Below are 18,821 nucleotides of genomic sequence, written 5' to 3'. Positions count from 1 at the left end.
TTCTTTCCTATCTTTCTGAGGTCTGGTTGGGGGGGAAGAGGGGGGAGGGAAAGGAGAAGGGACTTGAAGAGTCATCCTGAGATGCTGGGTAATGAAAATACTATTGTTAAGTTGCTTAGGGATGGGCTTACCTGGAAAAAGGTGTTGCTCTCTTTGCCATTGGCTGTAAAGGTCATTAAACCAGTGGCCAAGTCCACCAGGCAGCCAATGACAAGGTCTGTGTGGCTGATCCGGCCCTGCTGCCCAGGGCTCACAAAGTCCCCGCCCCATACCATATAGCAGTTGCTGCATTTGAGGCTGGAAGAAACAAGAGTGGTCACTGCAAGCATCCTCTGACCAGAGGTCTGAATCCCAGATGCCCTCTTCCCCAAGCTCCAGAAATACCATGACCTCAGGACTCCATCCCCAAATGTACAGCCCCAGCAGCCTAGAGCTAGAATCCTTAGGAGCTGGTGCACGTGTCTTGGAAGGAGGAGAGAGAAGAACAGCACAAGAGAGACAAGAAGGTGACATAAAACAAGTGGGGGGGGGGGGCTAGGGATGTGGCTTAGTGGTAGAGTGCTTGCCTAGCATGCATGAAGCCCTGGGTTCAATTCCTCAGTACCACATCAACAGAAAAAAGCCAGAAGTGGAGCTGTGGCTCAAGTGATAGAGTGCTAGCCTTGAGCAAAGAAGCTCAAGGAAAGTGCCCAGGCTCTGAGTTCAAGCCTCAGGACTGACCAAAAACTAAAAAGAAAAAATAGGGTGGGATGAAATTGAGAAAAAAAAAAAAAAAGAAGTTAAAAAATGGAAAATTTTGGGCACTGGTGGATCACACGTGTTATCAGATCTCAGTCCAAAGCCAGCTCAGGCAGGAAAAAAGTCTGTAAGACTCCTACCTCCAACTAACCAGGAAAAGGCCAGAAGTGGAGCTATGACACAAATGGTAGAGGACCAGCCTTGAGAGAAAAAAAAGCTGAGAAACAGTTCCCAAGCCTTGAGTTCAAGCCCCAGTACTAGCACCAAAAAAAAAAAAAAAAAATAAGAAAAGAAAGAAACTGAACAGAAGAAGAGAGGAAGGAGTAAGAAGCTCAGAGACCCAATGTCAGGACTCAAAGTATCCTCTTGTTCTAGAAGGTTCTTAGGAGTCATAGCCAGGCAGCCATAACTCCTGTTCTCTCTGGCCCACACTCTCCCTTTGCATAGTTCCCCGCCCTGCCCCAGTACCTGCTGTGGACATTGCCTTGTTCATCCCCCATGGTCACTGTCACTGCCCGGACTTTGGTCAAGTCGAAGGTCATGTCGTGCTGATGGTAGTCAGGAGTGACCCAACCCACCCATACACAGCTAGGTTCCTGGCCAGCAAAGACCCTCACGGAGTAGTAGTACTAAGGACACAAAGGAAGGAAGACCAAAGATGAGTCAGGAAGGTGGGGTTCCTTTGGACTCTGAATTGGTTTCTTGGATTCTTAGACCTCTGGGAGTTTAATAAGAAGTTCTCAGCTCTGATCATATAAAATAATACGTATCAGTCTGGGAATGTGGTTTAGTGATAGAGTGCTTGCCTAGCATGCATGAAGCCCTGGGTTCGATTCCTTACTACCACATCAACAAAAAAAGCTGGAAGTGGCACTGTGGCTCAAGTGGTAAAATGCTAGCCTTGAGCAAAAGAAGCTCAGGGACAGTGACCAGGCCTTGAATTCAAGCCCCAGAACTGGAGGGAAAAAAGCATCAAAATGAACTCCAGGAAATAGAAACAATAGGGTTGTTTCCCTTTGTTGTTACTGTTGTTTTCTTTTCTTTTTGTCTTGTTTATTTATCTGCATAAATAATTTTTTTAAAAGAAGTTGTCAGATTTGAGACCCTCCCCCTGCTCTCCCTCCCCTGCTCATCCATGTCTGTTTCTGTGTCTACCAATGCCATTTGTAGCTTTGGGGATCCCTTGGGAGTATTTTTGGTGTGTGATATCCCATATTTGAGTCCCTCCAAAGGTTGAGCATTCCCAGTTCTCACCGTGGTAGTGTTCAGGATAATCTCAGGATCATCACGGTTGTCAGTGGGTACCACCTCACGAGGGAGTCGGGGCAGAACAGGGGTAGCTGGTGGCTGGGTCATCATGGCAGCCTTCTTGGCCTTAAAGAGGAACCTGATGATGAGAAGAGAGAGGCTTCCATGAGAGCTGGCTCTCGGTGGTTGGAAGTATGGCTCAGTTGGTAGAGCACTAGCCAATGAAGGAAAACATCACGTACTGAGTTCAAGTTCTCGTCTTGGAATTCCTCCTCCCCCCCAAAAAAAAATAGTTCTCAAGCCCAACTCTCACCTTCCCACCACAACTCATAGCCACAACCTGTCCTGATTACACCCTGCTCTAAGACCCAAAACCTCTTCTCTACAGGGCTAGAGTTCTTGACCACTCCTAACCTAGACCATTCTGGAGGAGCTGTGCTCTGTGCTTGTGGATAGAAGGTCACCCACATTGAAAGGTGTCTTCTGGAAATGTGTGTGGGGGGTCCCTTTGTGAGATACAGTAGTTCCCCCTAAACCAGCATTTCTCATTTGTATTTCTCAATGTGCTTAAGAAAAGCCAATCCTTCATTGTCTGGCACTGTCATATACTCTGTAAAGAATATAGGATTCCCTAGAGCACCCCAGCAGTAGCACCCCAACTGTGATGACCAGCAATACTCCATCATTTCCAAATGCCCTCTCCTCATCCAAGAGACACAGACAAAAGACAAGAGACACAAACCATGGGCAGGGGTAGGGGGAGGGGGGAGAGCAGATTTCTTCTCAATCTAGGACCTTCTCAGGGTCTCACTTAGAGCTAGGGTGGGTTTTTTTGTGGGGGGAGGCTGGTACATTGAAGATATAGAAATAGCCCCAATTGGGGCTGGGAAGGTGGCTCAGTGATAGGGTGCTTGCCTCGCATGCATGAAGCCTTAGGTTCGATTCCTCAGTACCACATAAGCAGAAAAAGCCAGAAGTAGGTGCTATGGCTCAAGTGGTAGAGCGCTAGCCTTGAGCTGAAGAGCTGAGGGACAGCACCCAGGCCCAGAGTTCAAGCCCCACGACTGACAAAAAAAAAAAAAAGCTCCAATTTAGATCACTTGATGTTCACTGAGATATTTGGGGGGGTATAGAAAACTTCACCAGGATACTGAAGTCTCCTTTAGTGCTCACAGATAATGAAGCCATTGAATAAAGATTTGGGGTCCACCAGTTCCTCAGGAATGGTAGAATTCTCCATAACCGTATGGTTCCCTAGGGAACCATATAAAACTAGGGTTCCCTAGTTTTATATTCTAGGGAAATTAGAATAGCACTGGAAAATAACAGGGTTCACCTGAGACACAATTGGATGCCTCAGTATTATGACTTCACTTAGGATAGATGAGGCTGCTTTGTGGGTATGCTGGGGATGTCCTCATTTTATTTTATTTTTCTCTCTTTCCTTCCTTCCTTCCTTCCTACCTTCCTTCCTTCCTTCCTTCCTTCCTTCTGTCTTTTTTGTCGGTCGTGGGACTTGAACTCTAGGCCTGAGCGCTGTCCCTGAGCTCTTCAGCTCAAGGTGAGCACTCTACCTCTTGAGCCACAGCACCACTTCTGATTTTCTGGTGGTTTTATTGGAGATAAGAATCTCAAGGACTTTCTTGCCTGGGCTAGCTTAGAACCGTGGTCTTCAGATCTCAGCCTCCTGAGTAGCTAAGATTACAGGTGTGAGCCACCGGCACCCAGCTTTTTTTTTTTTTTTTTTCTGGTACTGATGCTGGGGCTTGAACTCAGTCTTGTACTCTTGCTTGGCTTTTTTACTCAAGCCTGGTGCTCAACCTCTTGAGCCACATGTCTACTGCTAGCTTTCTGCTGGTTAATTGGACTTAAGAATCTCTTGAGCCAGGCCCTTGAGAGGTGGCTTATGCCTGTAATCCTAGCTACTCAGGAGGCTCAGATCTGAGGATCTCGGTTCAAAGCCAGCCAGGGCAGAAAAGTCCAGGAGACTCTTATCTCCAATAAACTACTCAGAAAAAGCTGGACATGGCACTGTGGCTCAAGGGGTAGAGCACTAGCACAAAAACTGGTTCAGGGACAATATCCAAGCCTTGGGTTCGAGCCCCAGGATGGACAAAAAAAAAAAAAATCTAGGATTTATCTGCCTGGGCTGATTTTGAATGGTGATCCTCAGATCTCAGTGCCTGGCTCAAACTATTAAGGTTGCATAACCGGGGTCCCAAACAGTCTTAAAACCCCATGTTGATCAACCCTTGACTCACCCTCTTTTCTTGTTCTTCTCTGTGGTAGCATCCTTTTCATTTTCTGCCCTTACAGGCTGGGCCTCCATCCCAGGCTGAGGAGTGCCCCCATCCTTAGCAGTTCCTTCCTTGCCCGCCTCAGCTTCACCCCAGCCTCCAGCTGAACGGCGTAGGTTTTCATAGTCAGGGTCTGGTTCTGCGGCTCTGGCCTCATCTTCGGCAGGGGGCTGTAGGCCAGGGGGTGCCAGAGGAGTGGCCCCAGCAGTGCAGCGGAAATGCTGGTAGAATTGAACCGGAAGACTCAGCCGCAGAAAAAGCATCTCCACCAGACTGTTTTGGGAGCCCCAGGTACGGTGGGTCAGTCGTAGGCAGGGGGGCGTGTCCACAGTGCCATCCATGCGTGATACCTGTAGAGGAGCAGAAAGCACTGAGCTGGGTCACTGGTTCTAAATCTGGTTACACATGGAGCATTCTTTTTTTTTTTTTTTTTCAGTCCTGAGGTTTGAACTCAGGGCCTGGGCACTGTCCTTGAGCTTCTTGTGCACAAGTCTAGCACTCTACCACTTAAGCCACAGGGCCACTTCCAGCTTTTTCTGTTTATGTGGTACTAAGGATTTGAACCCAGGGCCTCATGCATGCTAGGCAGTACTCTACCACTAAGCCACATCTCTAGCACACATGAAACCATTCTTACACATGTGTAAAAATTAGCTCCGTTGGGTAATGGTGGCTCACATCTGCCATCCTAGCTACTCAGGAGGCTGAGATCTGAGGATCATGGTTCAAAACCAGCCCGTGCAGGAAAGTACATGAGACTCTTATCTCCAATTAATCACCAGAAAAATGGAAGTGGTGCTGAGGTTCAAAATGGTAGAGCGCTAGCCTTGAGCAAAAAAAAAAGAGCTCAAGGACAGTGTCCAGGCTGAGTTCAAGCCCCATGACTGACAAAAAGAAAAAAGAAAAAAAAATTAGCCTAAGACAGCTTACCCACATCTATCTATCTATCTATCTATCTATCTATCTATCTATCTATCTATCTATCTATCTCAGTCTTATTCCCTCTCTCCCTCTTATCTCTCACCAATAGTGAGGTTTAAACTTAGGGCCTTATGCTTGCTCATGGATGTTACTCTACAATCAGAGCCACATCTCCAGCTTAGCTTTTTGCTAGTTAACTCGAGATGGAGTTTTGAAGACTTTTATGCCCTGGTTGACTTGGAGGAGATCCTCCAGATCTCAGCCTCAGCAGTAGCTAGGATTACAAGTGTGAGCCACAAACACCCAGCTGACACAGAGTTTGGCCCTTCTTTGGAGCTAAAGTTTCTAGCAGGACATACAGGTTGGCCATGGTGTGTTGTCAGCCCTCTGTCAACCTTTGCCCCTTGCTTAGTGCTAATCCATGCATATTCTAGAATTACTTGGGGGACTTTGAAAAACCTATCTATGCCCAGGCCTTCACTCCAGTTCAGATCATCCATCTACCAGTCCATCCCACAAATATTTTGGAAGCATCTACTATGTGCCAGGAACACATAAATGAACAAAATAAAGAAACTGCCCTACTGGAGTTCCTGAGTAGAGCTTAGAGGGCTCAGAACTTTGTAAAGACTTCCCATGATGTACATGGAAATGTAACACTCAGGAGAGTACCCACATTAGAAGTACACAGTACAGTGATAAGTTTTCACAGAATAAACACAATTGGGGCTGGGAAGGTGGCTCAGTGGTAGAGTGCTTTCTTCACCTACATGTAGCCCTGGGTTCGATCCTTAGCATCACATAAGCAGAAAAAGCTGGAAGTGGTGCTGTGACTCAAGTGGTAGAACACTAGCCTTGAGCTGAAGAGCTGAGGGATAGCTCCCAGACCCAGAGTTCAGGCCCCACGACCGACAAAAAAAAAAAAAGAAGAAATGCAATTCACGAACTGGATGGGAAAATGAACCAAGATTCCTGGGAGGCTTTTGTGGCCTTTCGGAGTCACTATCCTCTCCAAGATAATGAGTACTAGGCATAGTGGCTCATTTCCTACAATCCTAGCTGTTCAAAAGGCTGAGATTAGGAGGATTATGATTCCATGTAAGCTGAAGCCAAAAAGTGCTCAACACCTCCATTTCAACAGCAAAAAATTGGGCCTACTCTCCCTAGCTATAAAGCATAAATAGGAGGATCATAGTCTAGGTTGACCTGGAACATCCCCCCAGGAAAAAAAAAAAAACCTACATGACAAGAGTTTAAAAGGCTGGAGGTGTAGTTCAAGCGGTAGAACATCCATTTAGCAAATGTGAGGCCTTGAGATCAAACTCTCCTCTCCCCACTCTCTAAAAAATCCCCAGAGGTTTTCTTTTTCTTTTATTTTTTGTCAGTCATGGGGCCTGATCTTGGCCTGGACACTGTCCCTCAGCTCTTCAGCTTAAGGCTAGTGCTCTACCACTTGAGCCACAGCACCACTTCTGGCTCTTTCCGCTTATGTGGTTCTAAGGAATCGAACCCAGGGCCTCATGCATGCAAGGTAAGTATTCTACCACTGAGTCACATTCCCAGCCTCTCCTCAGAGGTTTTCTAGAGACTCCATAAACAACAGAAGTAGAATTGACCTCATCAAGTATCAATTGCAGACCTGGGCCTAATTGCTGACTCTGGTATTCCCCATCAGCCAGTAAATTTACCCCCAAACTATACCTGCAACATTCCCTGTTCAGAAATTCTACAGGGCTTTTATCTCTCCTCTCTCCCTTCTCTCTTAGAAATCCTTTGTTCCTTGACAAGAGACTCCCTCCTGTGATTTGTGTGTGAAGAAACTAACAACTAGTCTGAGTTATTCTGTCACAGGAACCAATTTCTCCATCAGTCATCCCGCAGGTTGAGTGTGGCCCGCCCTTGAACTCTCTATGAATGGAGCCCCACAGCCTGTGCTCTTTTTCATTTGACATTATATTGGAAGCTGTCCACGTGGTTGTGTGGCTTCCAGTTCATTCATTTACACTATTGCATGGCATCCTGTTCACTAACATGAGATTCCCCCTCTGAAAGGCACAAGTTCACATCTGCTCTACCTTCCTCTCCCACACTTACTAAAATCCCTTCCAGAAATCCCTTGCAGTAATAATAATAATAATATTTCTAATTACAAGGGAAGCAGGCATGGTGGTGCATGCCTATAATCTTGGCACTCAAGAGACTGAGGCAAAAGGATCACAAGTTCCAGGCCAGCCAGGATGAAGCAGCTAAACTATATCTAAGTAAATAAAAAATAAGCAAATAAAGCTTCTTGGAGGCAGAGCCTGGGGTATTGAGGCTTGAAGCCAACCCAAGCACAAAAGTCAGTAAGAGTGAGACTCTGTTTCAACCACTGACAGACAATATGGTGGCATGCACCTGTTATTTCTGCTACAGGAAGGTACAATGACTGGGGGCAGTGGTATACCTCTGTCATTCCTCAATTACACAGGAAAGCACAAAGAGGAGGGTCACAGAATAGGCTGTCCACAGCTTAACAGGAGACCCTACCTCAAAAATAACCAATGCAAGGAAGTATGAGACCCTGAGTTCAATCCCTAGTGATGCAAACAACAATAAAATTACCAGCTGCAGCTCTGCCACATGAAGTTTCCAAGTTTTTGCAAGTTGAAAAAAGAACTCCTACTTGGTCTGTCAGGTATTTATGATCTGAGTGTGACCGTAGGTATAAACCTTGAAAAGAAATTATATTGGCTTGCGAGGCACTGGTGACTCACACCAATAATCCTAGATTCTCAGGAGGCTGAGATCTGAGGATCACAGTTCAGAGCCAGTGCAGGCAAGAAAGTTCATGAGAGGGCTGATAATGTGGCTTAGTGGTAGAGTGCTTGCCTAGCATGCATGAAGTCCTGAGTTTGATTCCTCAGTACCACATAAACAGAAAAAGCCAGAAGTGGTACTGTGGCTCAAGTGGTAGGGTGTTAGCCTTGAGCAAAAGAAGCTCAGGGACAGTGCCCAGGCCTTGAGTTCAAACCCCAGGACTGACGAAAAAAGAAAAAGAAAGTCCGTGAGACTTTTATCTCCAATTAACCACCAGAAAATCAGAAGTGATGCTGTGGCTCAAAGTGGTAAAGCCCTAGCCTTGAGTGAAAAAGCTCAGAGACAGCACTCAGGCCCTGAGTTCAAGCCCCATGACTGACAAAAAAAATGACATTGGCTTGACTGATGAAGGGCTTTTGAAAACAAATAAACAAAACGGGCTGAGAATGTGGCTTAGTGGTAGAGTGCTTGCCTAGTATGCATGAAGCCCTGGGTTCGATTCCTCAGCAGCACATAAACAGAAAAAGCCAGAAGTGGCATTATTGCTCAGGTGGTACTACCTTTGAGCAAAAGAAATTCAGGCCCTGAGTTCAAGCCCCAAAACTGTCAATAAATAAGTAAACAAATAAACAAAACAAACCCACTGATTATTAGTAACAAAGACACCCAAAGGTACCCACTGGTTTATATTTCTTTAAACCTTGTTTTAGGATCAGGTCCTTTTTTTTTGCGGGGGGGGGGGGGGGGGGGGTGTCCGGTCGTGGGGCCTGAACTCTGGGCCTGGGCGCTATCCCTCAGCTCTTCAGCTCAAGGCTAGCACTCTACCACTTGAGCCACAGCGCCACTTCTGGCTTTTTTCTTTTTGCTTATGTGGTACTGAGGAATCGAACCCAGGGCCTCATACATGCAAGGCAAGCGCTCTACCACTGAGCCACCTTCCTAGCCCTAGGATCAGGTCCTTTAAGATCAGGTTTTAAGATAAAGTCTACAACTTTCCTCTAAGTCACGCAAACTTTTCTCCCTCCTCTTATTTTTACTTCATACCAGCACTTAAACTCAGAGCCTCTCAATCTTGCTTGGCTTTTCTTGCTCTTCCACTTGAGCCATGCCTCCAGTTCCAACTTTTGGGAGATAGTCTCACAGACATTTTGTCTGGGATGGCTTTGAACCTTGATCCTCAGATCTCTGTCTGCTGAGTATCTAGGATTATAGGCATGAGCTACCAGTGCCCAGCTTCCCTCCTCCTGTTCTTGTCTTGTTTTGTTTTTTTGTCGGTCATAGGGCTTGAACTCTGGGCTTGGGTGCTCTCCCTACACCCATCTTAAGGCTAGCGCTCTATCACTTGAGCCACAACACCACTTCCGGTTTTCTAGTGGTTTATTGGAGGTAAGAATCTCACGGACTTTCCTGCCCGGGCTGGCTTTGAACCATGATCTTCAGATCTCAGCCTCCCAAGTTGCTAGGATTACAAGCACGAGCCACCAGTGCCCAGCTCTCCTCTTGTTTTAAAGGTAAGAAACTGAGATCCAGGAAAGTATGCTTTGCTAAAGTTATATCCTAAAAAGCAGCTCTGAGAATCAATTTTCCGGACAACCCTTCCCATGTTCTCTGTGCCAAGATGGCTGGCTTGGGAGGAAATCTGGAGTGGGCTAAGTCCTCACCTCATAGTGGGGGTGCTCAAGGGGCACGGGTTCAAACTGTGGAAGGCTTTTGCTGAACCAAGTGGTGACCGGGCGTTGCATGTTGATGGCGAATGGCTCAAACCCTTCTTGGAGGCCACAGATGGCAAAGAATCTCAGGGAGCTCACATCTTGGCCCAGATTCAGGTGACCCACCTGGCCAGGTCCCAGGCTGCAGACAGGCAGGAAGCCTGAGGGATATGAATGTTGTGCAGGGGTGAATAGGTGGGCAGTACAGAGGCAGCTACAGGGAGGAATTACAATGGAAGGGAGGGGAATGAGAGACAGAAGTTTCAAGTGCAGATTTCAGCGAGATGATGGAAAAATCAGCTCTCACCGTCACCAATTTCAATCTCCCGAAAGGCCGTCTCAGAGCCTGAATCAGACATGAGGATCTCGCCATTGAGAGTAAAGATAATGTTGTTCTCTGTGAGGTCAATCATGCAGCCAACGACATCGCCTGACTGCCAGGGACGTCCAAATGACTCACTTCCCAAGTGCCAGCGCTGGCCCTATGAGGAGGTCCCAGGGAAGACATGGTACAGAGACACAGAAATGGAGAGATGAAAGAGAGAGAGAAAGAGGGAGGGAGGGAGAGGGAGAGAGAGAGGGAGAGGGAGAGGGAGGGGGAGGGGGAAAGGAAGGGGGAGGGAGGAGGAGAGGGAGAGGGAGAGGGAGAGAGAGATGCATGAAGACACATATGCAAAGTGTCAGGTAGAGGGTACCTGGAAACAAAGAGGGATCACCCTACAGCATTTTCTATCTTTCTACTCATTCATATTCATAGTCCTTGAATTGCTTTCCCCATTCATCTCTTTTTTGGGGACAGGAAATCAGGGTTGTCCCTGAACTTTTTGATCAAGGCTAACACTCTACCAATTGAGCCATAGCTCCACTTCTGGCTTTTTTGGTGGTTAACTGGATATGAGTCTCATGGACTTTCCTTCCCCAACTAGCTCTGAACCATGATCTTTAGATTTCAACCTCCTGAGTAGTTAAGATTACAGGCATGACACACCAGCATCCAACTCCTTTCCCATTCATCTCTGTGTCTCATCCCGGATCTTATATTTCCTGCTGCTCCCATGTTATGGTAGGTAAATACAGTCCACCAAAGTGACAGAAAGGATTGGTGACAGCAGAAAGCGAAAGGATGGAAAAGAAAAATTAACCTTTCAATACAGATCCATAACCTCCATACAGATCCATATAAGTCCCCAGAATAAATCGTGAATAAAGAGATAGATGAGAAGGTAGGTATATGGCTGGCTGAATGAATGACTGGGTAAATGGATGGCTGAATAGATAAGTGGGTGGATGGTTAGAGAGGTAGATGGGTGAATGGATCCATACATGGATGGATGGAGAGTTGAGAGTTAATATGGAAAGGAAGAAAATATAAGTACATATATACATAGACAAATGGATAGGTGGAAGAATGGATGAATAGATGGACGGGTGAAGAGGTAAATAGATGGAGTAGATGAATTGATGGGTGGATGGACAGATGGATGGATGGATAGGTAGATGTATGGGTGAATAAGTGGATAGCTAGGTTTACGAATTGTTAATGGATGGATGGATGGGTGAAGGGATAAGTGGGCAGATGGATGAATGGATAGATGAGTAGGTGGATGAGCAGATTGATAGACAGATGGATGATGGATGGGTGGATAGATGAGCCGATATATGAACAATGAGTGGATAGCAGCATGGTACATGCAGAGATGGGTGGACAGAGTGAGTCACGAGGTAGGACAATAGTGTGGGACGGTGGGAAGGTCCATGGAGCTTGGCAGAATACGATCCACAGAGGTACCCACCCTATGCCCATTGAAGACATAGGCCAACTCATCAGCTCCCAGCTCTACATCCGGTCGCAGTTCAGGCCTCGCCCAGCCCACTCGCATCTCGCCCGTGGTAACTGCCTCGAACTCAAAGTACCAGCGGCCACTCTGTACCACATAGGATTTTTCTGCCCTGAAGATGCGTGTCCGGTCTCCTCGAGACTGGTTCTCTGCTTGGCCTACCAATGAAGCCAGGCAGAATTAGAGAGACTGGGCAGGAAATAGATCCAGAGGTTATGGTCTAGGGTTAAAAGTCAAGATTAAGGGCAACATGGACATCAATCAATGTTTAGAGTCAAGCACTCACTGGGCTCCTGGTCAGGTGGTTCAATGTTGTAACCATAGCCCAGCAGGGTACGCACAGCCTGGCAGAGGCTGTCTCGGTTGCTGCGCTTGGTGGCCTCATCAAGCAGGCGGTAGGGCACTAGGCGAGGGTTTCTGCGAGCAGGGATGTCCTGCACAGCACTATAGCTCCAGCCCTGGGCCACACGGTCTCTTGCCCACACATTGTGTCCATTCTCTGCCAGCCGATCCACCAGTGTCGTCTGTGCTGGTGTCAGACGCACGTGGCTCAGGTCCAGGGGGGCAGGCTTGTACCCATTGCTCATCATATACCTGCAGGTGTGGTGAAGTGTATGTGGGTTAAGACTCTCCCCTCAATCTCAGGGATCTGGGCTGCAAGACCTTCAGCTTGTCCCTGGGCTGAAGGACCTTTAGCCTTGAGCTTTGGGATATCTGACCTATGATCCTTGATGGCACAGTTCTAAAACTGCAGAGAACATGCTTTGAAATCTTGACTTCTGACTCCCAAGATGCTGAGTCTCTGGCCATCACTTACCTTCACCCTGGTTCTGGGAGCCTCAGCTTTGATCTTGGCATGACACTCATTGATTTTTCACTGTTAGTGTGCCCTCTCCCTCTCCCTCACCCTCTCCCTCTCCCTCCCTTCTTCCTTCCTACCCGCCCCCCCACCCCACCCCCCTGCCCTCATTGTTGGTCTGGGGCTTGAACTTAGGGTCTGGGTATTGTCCCCGAGCTTTTTTACTCAAGGCTTGTGCTCTGTCATTTGAGCCACAGCTCCACTTCTGGCTTTTTTGGTAGTTAACTGGAGATAAGAGTTTCATGGACTTTCCTGCCCAGACTGGCTTTGAACCAGGATCATCAGATCTCAGCCTCCTGAGTAGCTAGGATTATAGTCATAAGCCACTGGCACCCAGCTTCACTGTTAGCTTTCTTACTTCTGACCCCAAGCCCAATCTGTCCAAATCTCCTGGCTTTAGAGTCCATGACCTCTGACTCAGGACCTCTAATTCCTTGCCTATAATTCTAGAATACCTTACCTCTCCAGAATCATCTTAATTCTTGTCCTCTGCCATGACCCTTTGTCTCTAAAGTGAAATTTCCGAGGGCAGACTCTAATCCAGAATCCTAGACTTACTCCTGCCTTCCTTCTCTGGAACTCGTAACTGCTCCATCCTGAACACTCACCTTTGACCCTGGACACCTGACCCTACAACCTTCACTCTAACCCATGCCCCTGCATCTCTGGCCTCAGACTTAACCATAAGGCTCTTCAGCCTTTTCAGCTTTCATAGTACATCCTCGGTCCCCAGACAGGCCCACAGCCACCCATGCTCACGTTTTGGGGAGTTTTGTCTTCTTCAGGTTGTCCTCTGCCTTCTCATCAGCCATGCCCACATGGCAGCCCAGCGCCAGCAGAGTCCTGGGTTAAAGAAATGGGGCCACAAGGTCATAGCCCATAGTTTCCTGTCTCTGTCTCCTCTATCTCTGAGTCTCTAAGCTCTCTCTCTCTCTCTCTCTCTCTCTTCTCTTCTCTTCTCTTCTCTTCTCTTCTCTAACTTGTCCCCATCTTGCTCGGTCTCTCTGATTTTTATATTTCCATTTCTTCATCTCAGTATCTCTTGCCTACGGCCACTATCTTCTGGATTCTTCTCTTGTTCCTATGTCTCTTTGCCTTTCCATTAATGCCTTTTTCTGTCTTGGTCTCAATCTTTCTTTGTCTTCCTTCCTTCCTTCCTTCCCGCCTGCTTACCTTTCTTTCTTTCTCTCTCTCTCTCACTCACACTCTCTCTCTTTCTGTCTTCTTTTCTTTTGAAACAATATTTTTGCTATGCTTCCCAGGTTGGTCTTGAACTCCTAGGTTCAAGTGATCCTTTTGCTTCAGCCTCCCATATACCTGGAACTGCAGGTGTATGACACCACACCCAGCTTATCAATGCCTTTTGCTGTTTCTTTCTCCTCTATCAGTTTCTATTTCATAATCCCTTTCTCTCTTTCTTCTTTCTCTCTTTTCTTCTTTCTTTCTTTTCTTCTTTCTTTCCTTCTTTCTTTCCCTCCCTTCCCCACTATTCTTTGCCTCTTCCCCTCCTGCCCTCCCTTCCTCTTCCTTTCCTTTTGTTTTTTGTTTTCTGTATTGAAGATCAAACCCAGGGCCCTTGTGCATATCAGGTAAGTACTCTGTCATTGAGCTACAACCATAGCCCCTTTGGTGTCCTTCTGTCAGTAACTGTCCCTCCTTGCCCTTCCTCCTGACCAGAAGTCATTCCAGACCCTTGCTCCCCAGAAACCCTTCTTACTTGAGCGTCTCCCCTGACATCTGCAGGTTGTAATTTCTCTCAGGCTCTGGCAGGCTGTGGAAATCCACAAGACATGGATGCAGCCTCTTGTTGTCATCTCGAACCTGGAGAAACCCTGGAGTCAATTCCTTGGGCTCCTCTTTCCTCTGCCAGCTCCCAGACAGTGACCCCCTAACCCCCCCTCCTCATTTACACTTATACCACTGGAAGCTTGAGGACCTTCCAGTGCCCTGAAGTCCCTAGACACCAGCCCTCCCTGCCAGTGAACTTATTCTTGCTCTTCACTCTAGAAGTGAGCAACTCCTCACCTGGCCATAGGTCCAGCCCTGCTCGATGCGAGTCAGCGCCCAGAGTTCATGGATGTTTTCTGCTAGCTTCTCCCGAATGCGTTCCAGATGAGGAGGCAGGACAATCTAGGGTCAGGGGGACATTCGTGAGTTCCCTAAAATTCTACCATCATCTCCAGATCAACTCGAATGGAAGAGCAAAATCACCGGGGGAGCCTCATCCCAGAAGACTATGCAGACGCCAAGTCACATAAAGCAAAGTTTATTGGCAGCAAGCTGATAGGCTGACCCTCCCAGGTAGGGACAGCTCTTGTCCTTGAGTTTATATGGGGGTTTATATGGCTAGAGAACTGGGGATGGAGAATTTCACTAGGGGCCCCAGTATTCTGCAGTCTGGTTTGTGTGAGATGTGGAGTTTGTGAGGTATGTGAGAATGGGGGATTTTGTTGTGGTGGGGCTAAACTTTATGGTTGCAGCTGCTTGTGTCACTGATAAGGCCTGAGTCAGCTAAATTCAGGGAAGGGCCTATGTCACCAGATTTCAGGAAAGGCCATGCTTTACAGCAGGGTCTAAGATAGCAAAGTGGCTCCTAAGGTGGAGGAGGTTAGGCTAACAAAAACCTTTCTTTCCCTAGTCCTTTCCTCTCTCCATACTGAGGCTTAAATTCAAGGCCTTTTTTGTTCAAGGCTATCACTCTACCACCTGATCCTCCACTCTGGCCTTCTGGTGGTTAATTGGAGATAAGAGTACCCTGTCAAGGCCGGCTTTTTAACCTTGATCCTCAGATCTCAGCCTCTTGAGTAGCTGGGATTACAAGTGTGAGCCACCAGTGCTCAGCTCCTTTCTTCACACAACGCTTAACTCCTGACACTTACTTTATAAAGAGTCCCTGATGGGCTTGGAATGTGGCTCAGTGGTAGAGTGCTTGCCTAGCATGGATGAACCCCTGGTTTGATTCCTCAGTACCACATAAACAGAAAAAGCTGGAAGTGGTGCTGTGGCTCAAGTGGTAGATTGCTAGCCTTGAGCAAAAGCAGCTCAGAAACAGTGTCCAGGCCCTAAGTTCAAGCCCCATGACTGGCAAAATAAAGAAAAGAGTTCCTGAACATATTTATGCAAAATATTTAATATTCTAGTTGAGATGAATGCCAAGCATACAATGAGTATCTAATAAATGTTGATGTTTGATAGTGCTTTGCTGGCAAGAGATATTGATGGTTTGGACCAGAGAGGGAGCTCCAGGAGCCAGAGCAGACAGCCTGTGGGCAGGAAGTTGACCGGAAGACCTAAAGTCATCTGACTTCTGGAAATACATTGAGTGCTTGCTGTTTACTCAGGACTGTGCTCAGTTCTCAGCCATAGCACAGTATATAAGAACATAGGCTTCAGAATCAGACCCTTGCATTCAAATCAGCACTTGTCACTTGCATTCAAGTCAGCATTTGTCCCTTCATCTCTCTGGCCTTCAATTTCCTCAACTGTAAATTAAAGGCAATAACATGCTAGTTCTTTCTTTCCCTCCTTCCCTTCCTTCCTTCCTTTCTCTATCTCTTTCTTTTTTTTCAGATGGGGTTTAAACTCAGGCAATCCTTGCTACAGGCTCTCTACTACTCAAGCCATACCTCCAACTCTTTTTCCTTTATAGTTATTATATTTTTGGGGGGAGGGGTCAGTTGTGAGGCTTGAACTCTGGGCCTTGGCACTGTCCCTGAGCTCTTCAGCTCAAGGCTAGTGCTCTACCACTTGAGCCACAGCACCACTTCCAGTTTTCTGGTGGTTAACTGAAGATAAGAGTCTCATGGACTTTTCTGCCCAGGCTGGCTTTGAATCTTGATCCTCAGATCTCAGCCTCCTGAGTAGCCAGGATTACAGGCATGAGCCACCAGTGCCCAGCTAGTTACTATTTTTATTTTCAGTTGAACTCAGGGCCTAAGCACTGTCCCTGGGCTCTTTTGCTCAAGGCTAGCGCTCTATCATTTTTGAGCCACAGCTCCACTTCCAGGTTTTGTTTGTTTGTTTGTTTGTTTGTTGCCAGTCCTGGGGCTTGTGAATTTAGGCCTGGGTACTGTCCCTGAGCTTCTTTTGCTCAAGGCTAGCACTTTACCACAGTGCTACTTTGGGCTTTTTTTTTTTTTTTTGGGTGTCCGGTCGTGGGGCCTGGGCACTATCCTTCAGCTCAAGGCTAGTGCTCTACCACCTGAGCCACAGCGCCACTTCCGGCTTTTTTTCTTTTTTGCTTATGAGGTGCTGAGGAATCAGGCATGCAAGGCAAGCGCTCTTCCACTGAGCCACCTTCCCAGCCCCTCGGGCTTTTTCTATGTATGTGTACTGAGGAATTGAACCCATGGCTTAATGCATGCTAGGTAAGCACTCTACCACTGAGCCTCATTCCTAGCCAGTGGAGATAAGAGTCTCTCCTGGGAACTTTCTGCCCTTGGTTGGCTTCAAACCATGATCCTCAGATCTCAGCCTCCTGAGTAGCTAGGATTACAGGCATGACCCACCAGCACCTGGCCAGTTATTATTTTTTTAATAGGATCATGCTTGCTTTTTTTCTCCTCCCTGAGGATGGCTTCAGACCAAGATTCTCTTACCTATGCCTGTCTCATAGCTGAAGTTACAAATGTGAACCATCAAATCCAACTTATCCATTTAGTGGGGGTCTTGCTAACTTTTTTCTTTCCTAAAGTAGCCTTGAACATTAATCTCTACTTCCTGAGTAGATTAGATTACAGGCCTATACCACCATGCCCAGTCTCACCATCCTATTTTTTTTTCTCGGTTGTGAGGCTTGAACTCTGGGCCTAGGCGCTGTCCCTCAGCTCTTCAGCTCAAAGCTAGCGCTCTACCACTTGAGCCAAGCACCACTTCCAGCTTTTTCTGTTAATGTGGTGCTGAGGAATGGAACCCAGGGCTTCATGCATGCAAAGCAAGCACTCTACCACTAAGCTATCTTTCTAGCTCCTTTTTTCTTTTGAAATGAGACCATAGAGTAGAGTCCCTGAAATTAGAATTCTGCCTTGAGAGAGTCCTTTGCCTCCTGTGGCACTGCCTCAGATTCGCCATCTGTTTTACACAATGAGATTCTTAGCGTCCAGCTCGACTCTAGGCCTCTTTGGCATCTAAGAGAGCAATACCTCATCAGAATACCCTGGCAGGGCAGGCAATACCTGGACAGTGTCCACAGGACAGGGCACGAAGTCAGTGTGTGAGAGGCAGCGACTGGGTCCCACCAGGTGGGGTCCCCGGGGACCTTCCCGTCGATACTCCTTGATGGGTTCAAGATGGAGTCGCTCTCGAGGTAGCACAGCCTCATGGCATGGGGCATAGCCAGGTGGGGGGAGGAATTTAAATTCCCCATGGCGGCCACCAAGGAGAAACCGCACTCTGAAAGAAGAGAAAGAGGGTTATGGTGTGGGATATAGAGGACAGTCTGCAGTTAGTGGGGGACACAGCAATTCTAGGATCAGTGAAAAGTTCTAGGGAGACCTGATGTCCCTGGGAAGTCATGTGTCTCTCTAGGGTTATGGAAATCGTTTAAAAGTCAGAAAGGAAAATCTGAGGGTAAAAGAAATAGCATAGGGAATGTCAATGGACAATCCAGAGGAAAAGTTGTGCTGTCAATAGGGAATTAAGACTCAAAGGGTCAAAAATAAATAAATAAAAAATAAAAAAAAGAATCAAAGGGTCTTGCCAGGCACCCATGGCTCATACTTTAATCCTAGTTACTCAGGAGGCTGAGATCTCAAGATCAAGGCTCAAGGCCAACCCTGGCAGGAAAGCCTATGAGACTCTTACCTCCAATTAGCCACAAAAAAATTTTTTTTAACTCAGGAGTTGTGGTTCATGTAGCAGAGCTCCAATCTTGAGTAGAAAAGCTTAAGACAGTACCTAAGTCCTCAGTTTGAGCCTCAGTACCAGCACATGTGCACGTGTGCAAGCGCACGCACACATGCACAAACATATACATACACAAAGGTGGAGCTGTACTTATTAGAGAAGAATTCCCATCTTGGAAGGCCCTCTGGAGACTCCAGGTCAACAGAATATCAGGGAATAGTGAAACATTTTGGAGAAACCAAGAAGACGGTCTTAGATTCTGTTATAATTATGACATAACCAGAATTTCCAGCTTAGGGTCGTTGGGAAGAAGGCTGGGTCCCTGAGAGGTCTTTGGGTTAACTGGGGTTCTGAGCAAATCTGAGCTGACTGGATCATCACTGGGAGACCTTGTCATAATGAGGAGCTAATTGGAAAAGGATGGAGTCATTAGGAGAGTCTGAGGTCACTGAGAAAGTCCTAGGTTTGAGGTCAGGGGGACTTGCAAAGTCTGTGGTCATTAGAAAATGAGTGTAAAATCCTGGGGCCATTTGAAGGTAACTGGTAGGATATGGGATTGGGAAGAATA

The 18,821-nt window shown here is 47.0% G+C and overlaps 1 protein-coding gene across 2 annotated transcripts in view; it reads right to left on the bottom strand.

Annotated features, from left to right (window-relative positions):
• Ryr1 (ryanodine receptor 1) overlaps positions 1 to 18,821 on the bottom strand; it is a 110,940-nt gene that overhangs the window by 73,390 nt on the left and 18,729 nt on the right. For both annotated transcript variants that reach the window (XM_042667853.1, XM_042667854.1), the window contains exons 20-31: positions 17,584 to 17,800; positions 14,435 to 14,539; positions 14,127 to 14,230; positions 13,169 to 13,252; positions 11,837 to 12,144; positions 11,506 to 11,708; positions 10,020 to 10,194; positions 9,665 to 9,873; positions 4,248 to 4,633; positions 1,993 to 2,125; positions 1,207 to 1,367; positions 132 to 297 (exon numbers count right to left, since the gene is read on the bottom strand). In XM_042667853.1, coding sequence (XP_042523787.1) covers positions 132 to 297; positions 1,207 to 1,367; positions 1,993 to 2,125; positions 4,248 to 4,633; positions 9,665 to 9,873; positions 10,020 to 10,194; positions 11,506 to 11,708; positions 11,837 to 12,144; positions 13,169 to 13,252; positions 14,127 to 14,230; positions 14,435 to 14,539; positions 17,584 to 17,800 — 2,251 coding nt within the window. The remainder of the gene's footprint in view (positions 1 to 131; positions 298 to 1,206; positions 1,368 to 1,992; positions 2,126 to 4,247; positions 4,634 to 9,664; positions 9,874 to 10,019; positions 10,195 to 11,505; positions 11,709 to 11,836; positions 12,145 to 13,168; positions 13,253 to 14,126; positions 14,231 to 14,434; positions 14,540 to 17,583; positions 17,801 to 18,821) is intronic.

Source organism: Dipodomys spectabilis, unplaced genomic scaffold (assembly GCF_019054845.1).
Source record: "Dipodomys spectabilis isolate Male_0828 unplaced genomic scaffold, ASM1905484v1 ptg000422l, whole genome shotgun sequence".
Taxonomy (NCBI): Eukaryota; Metazoa; Chordata; class Mammalia; order Rodentia; family Heteromyidae; genus Dipodomys; species Dipodomys spectabilis.
Note: the sequence above shows the minus strand (reverse complement) of the source record. Positions and strands in the feature narration are given on the sequence as shown.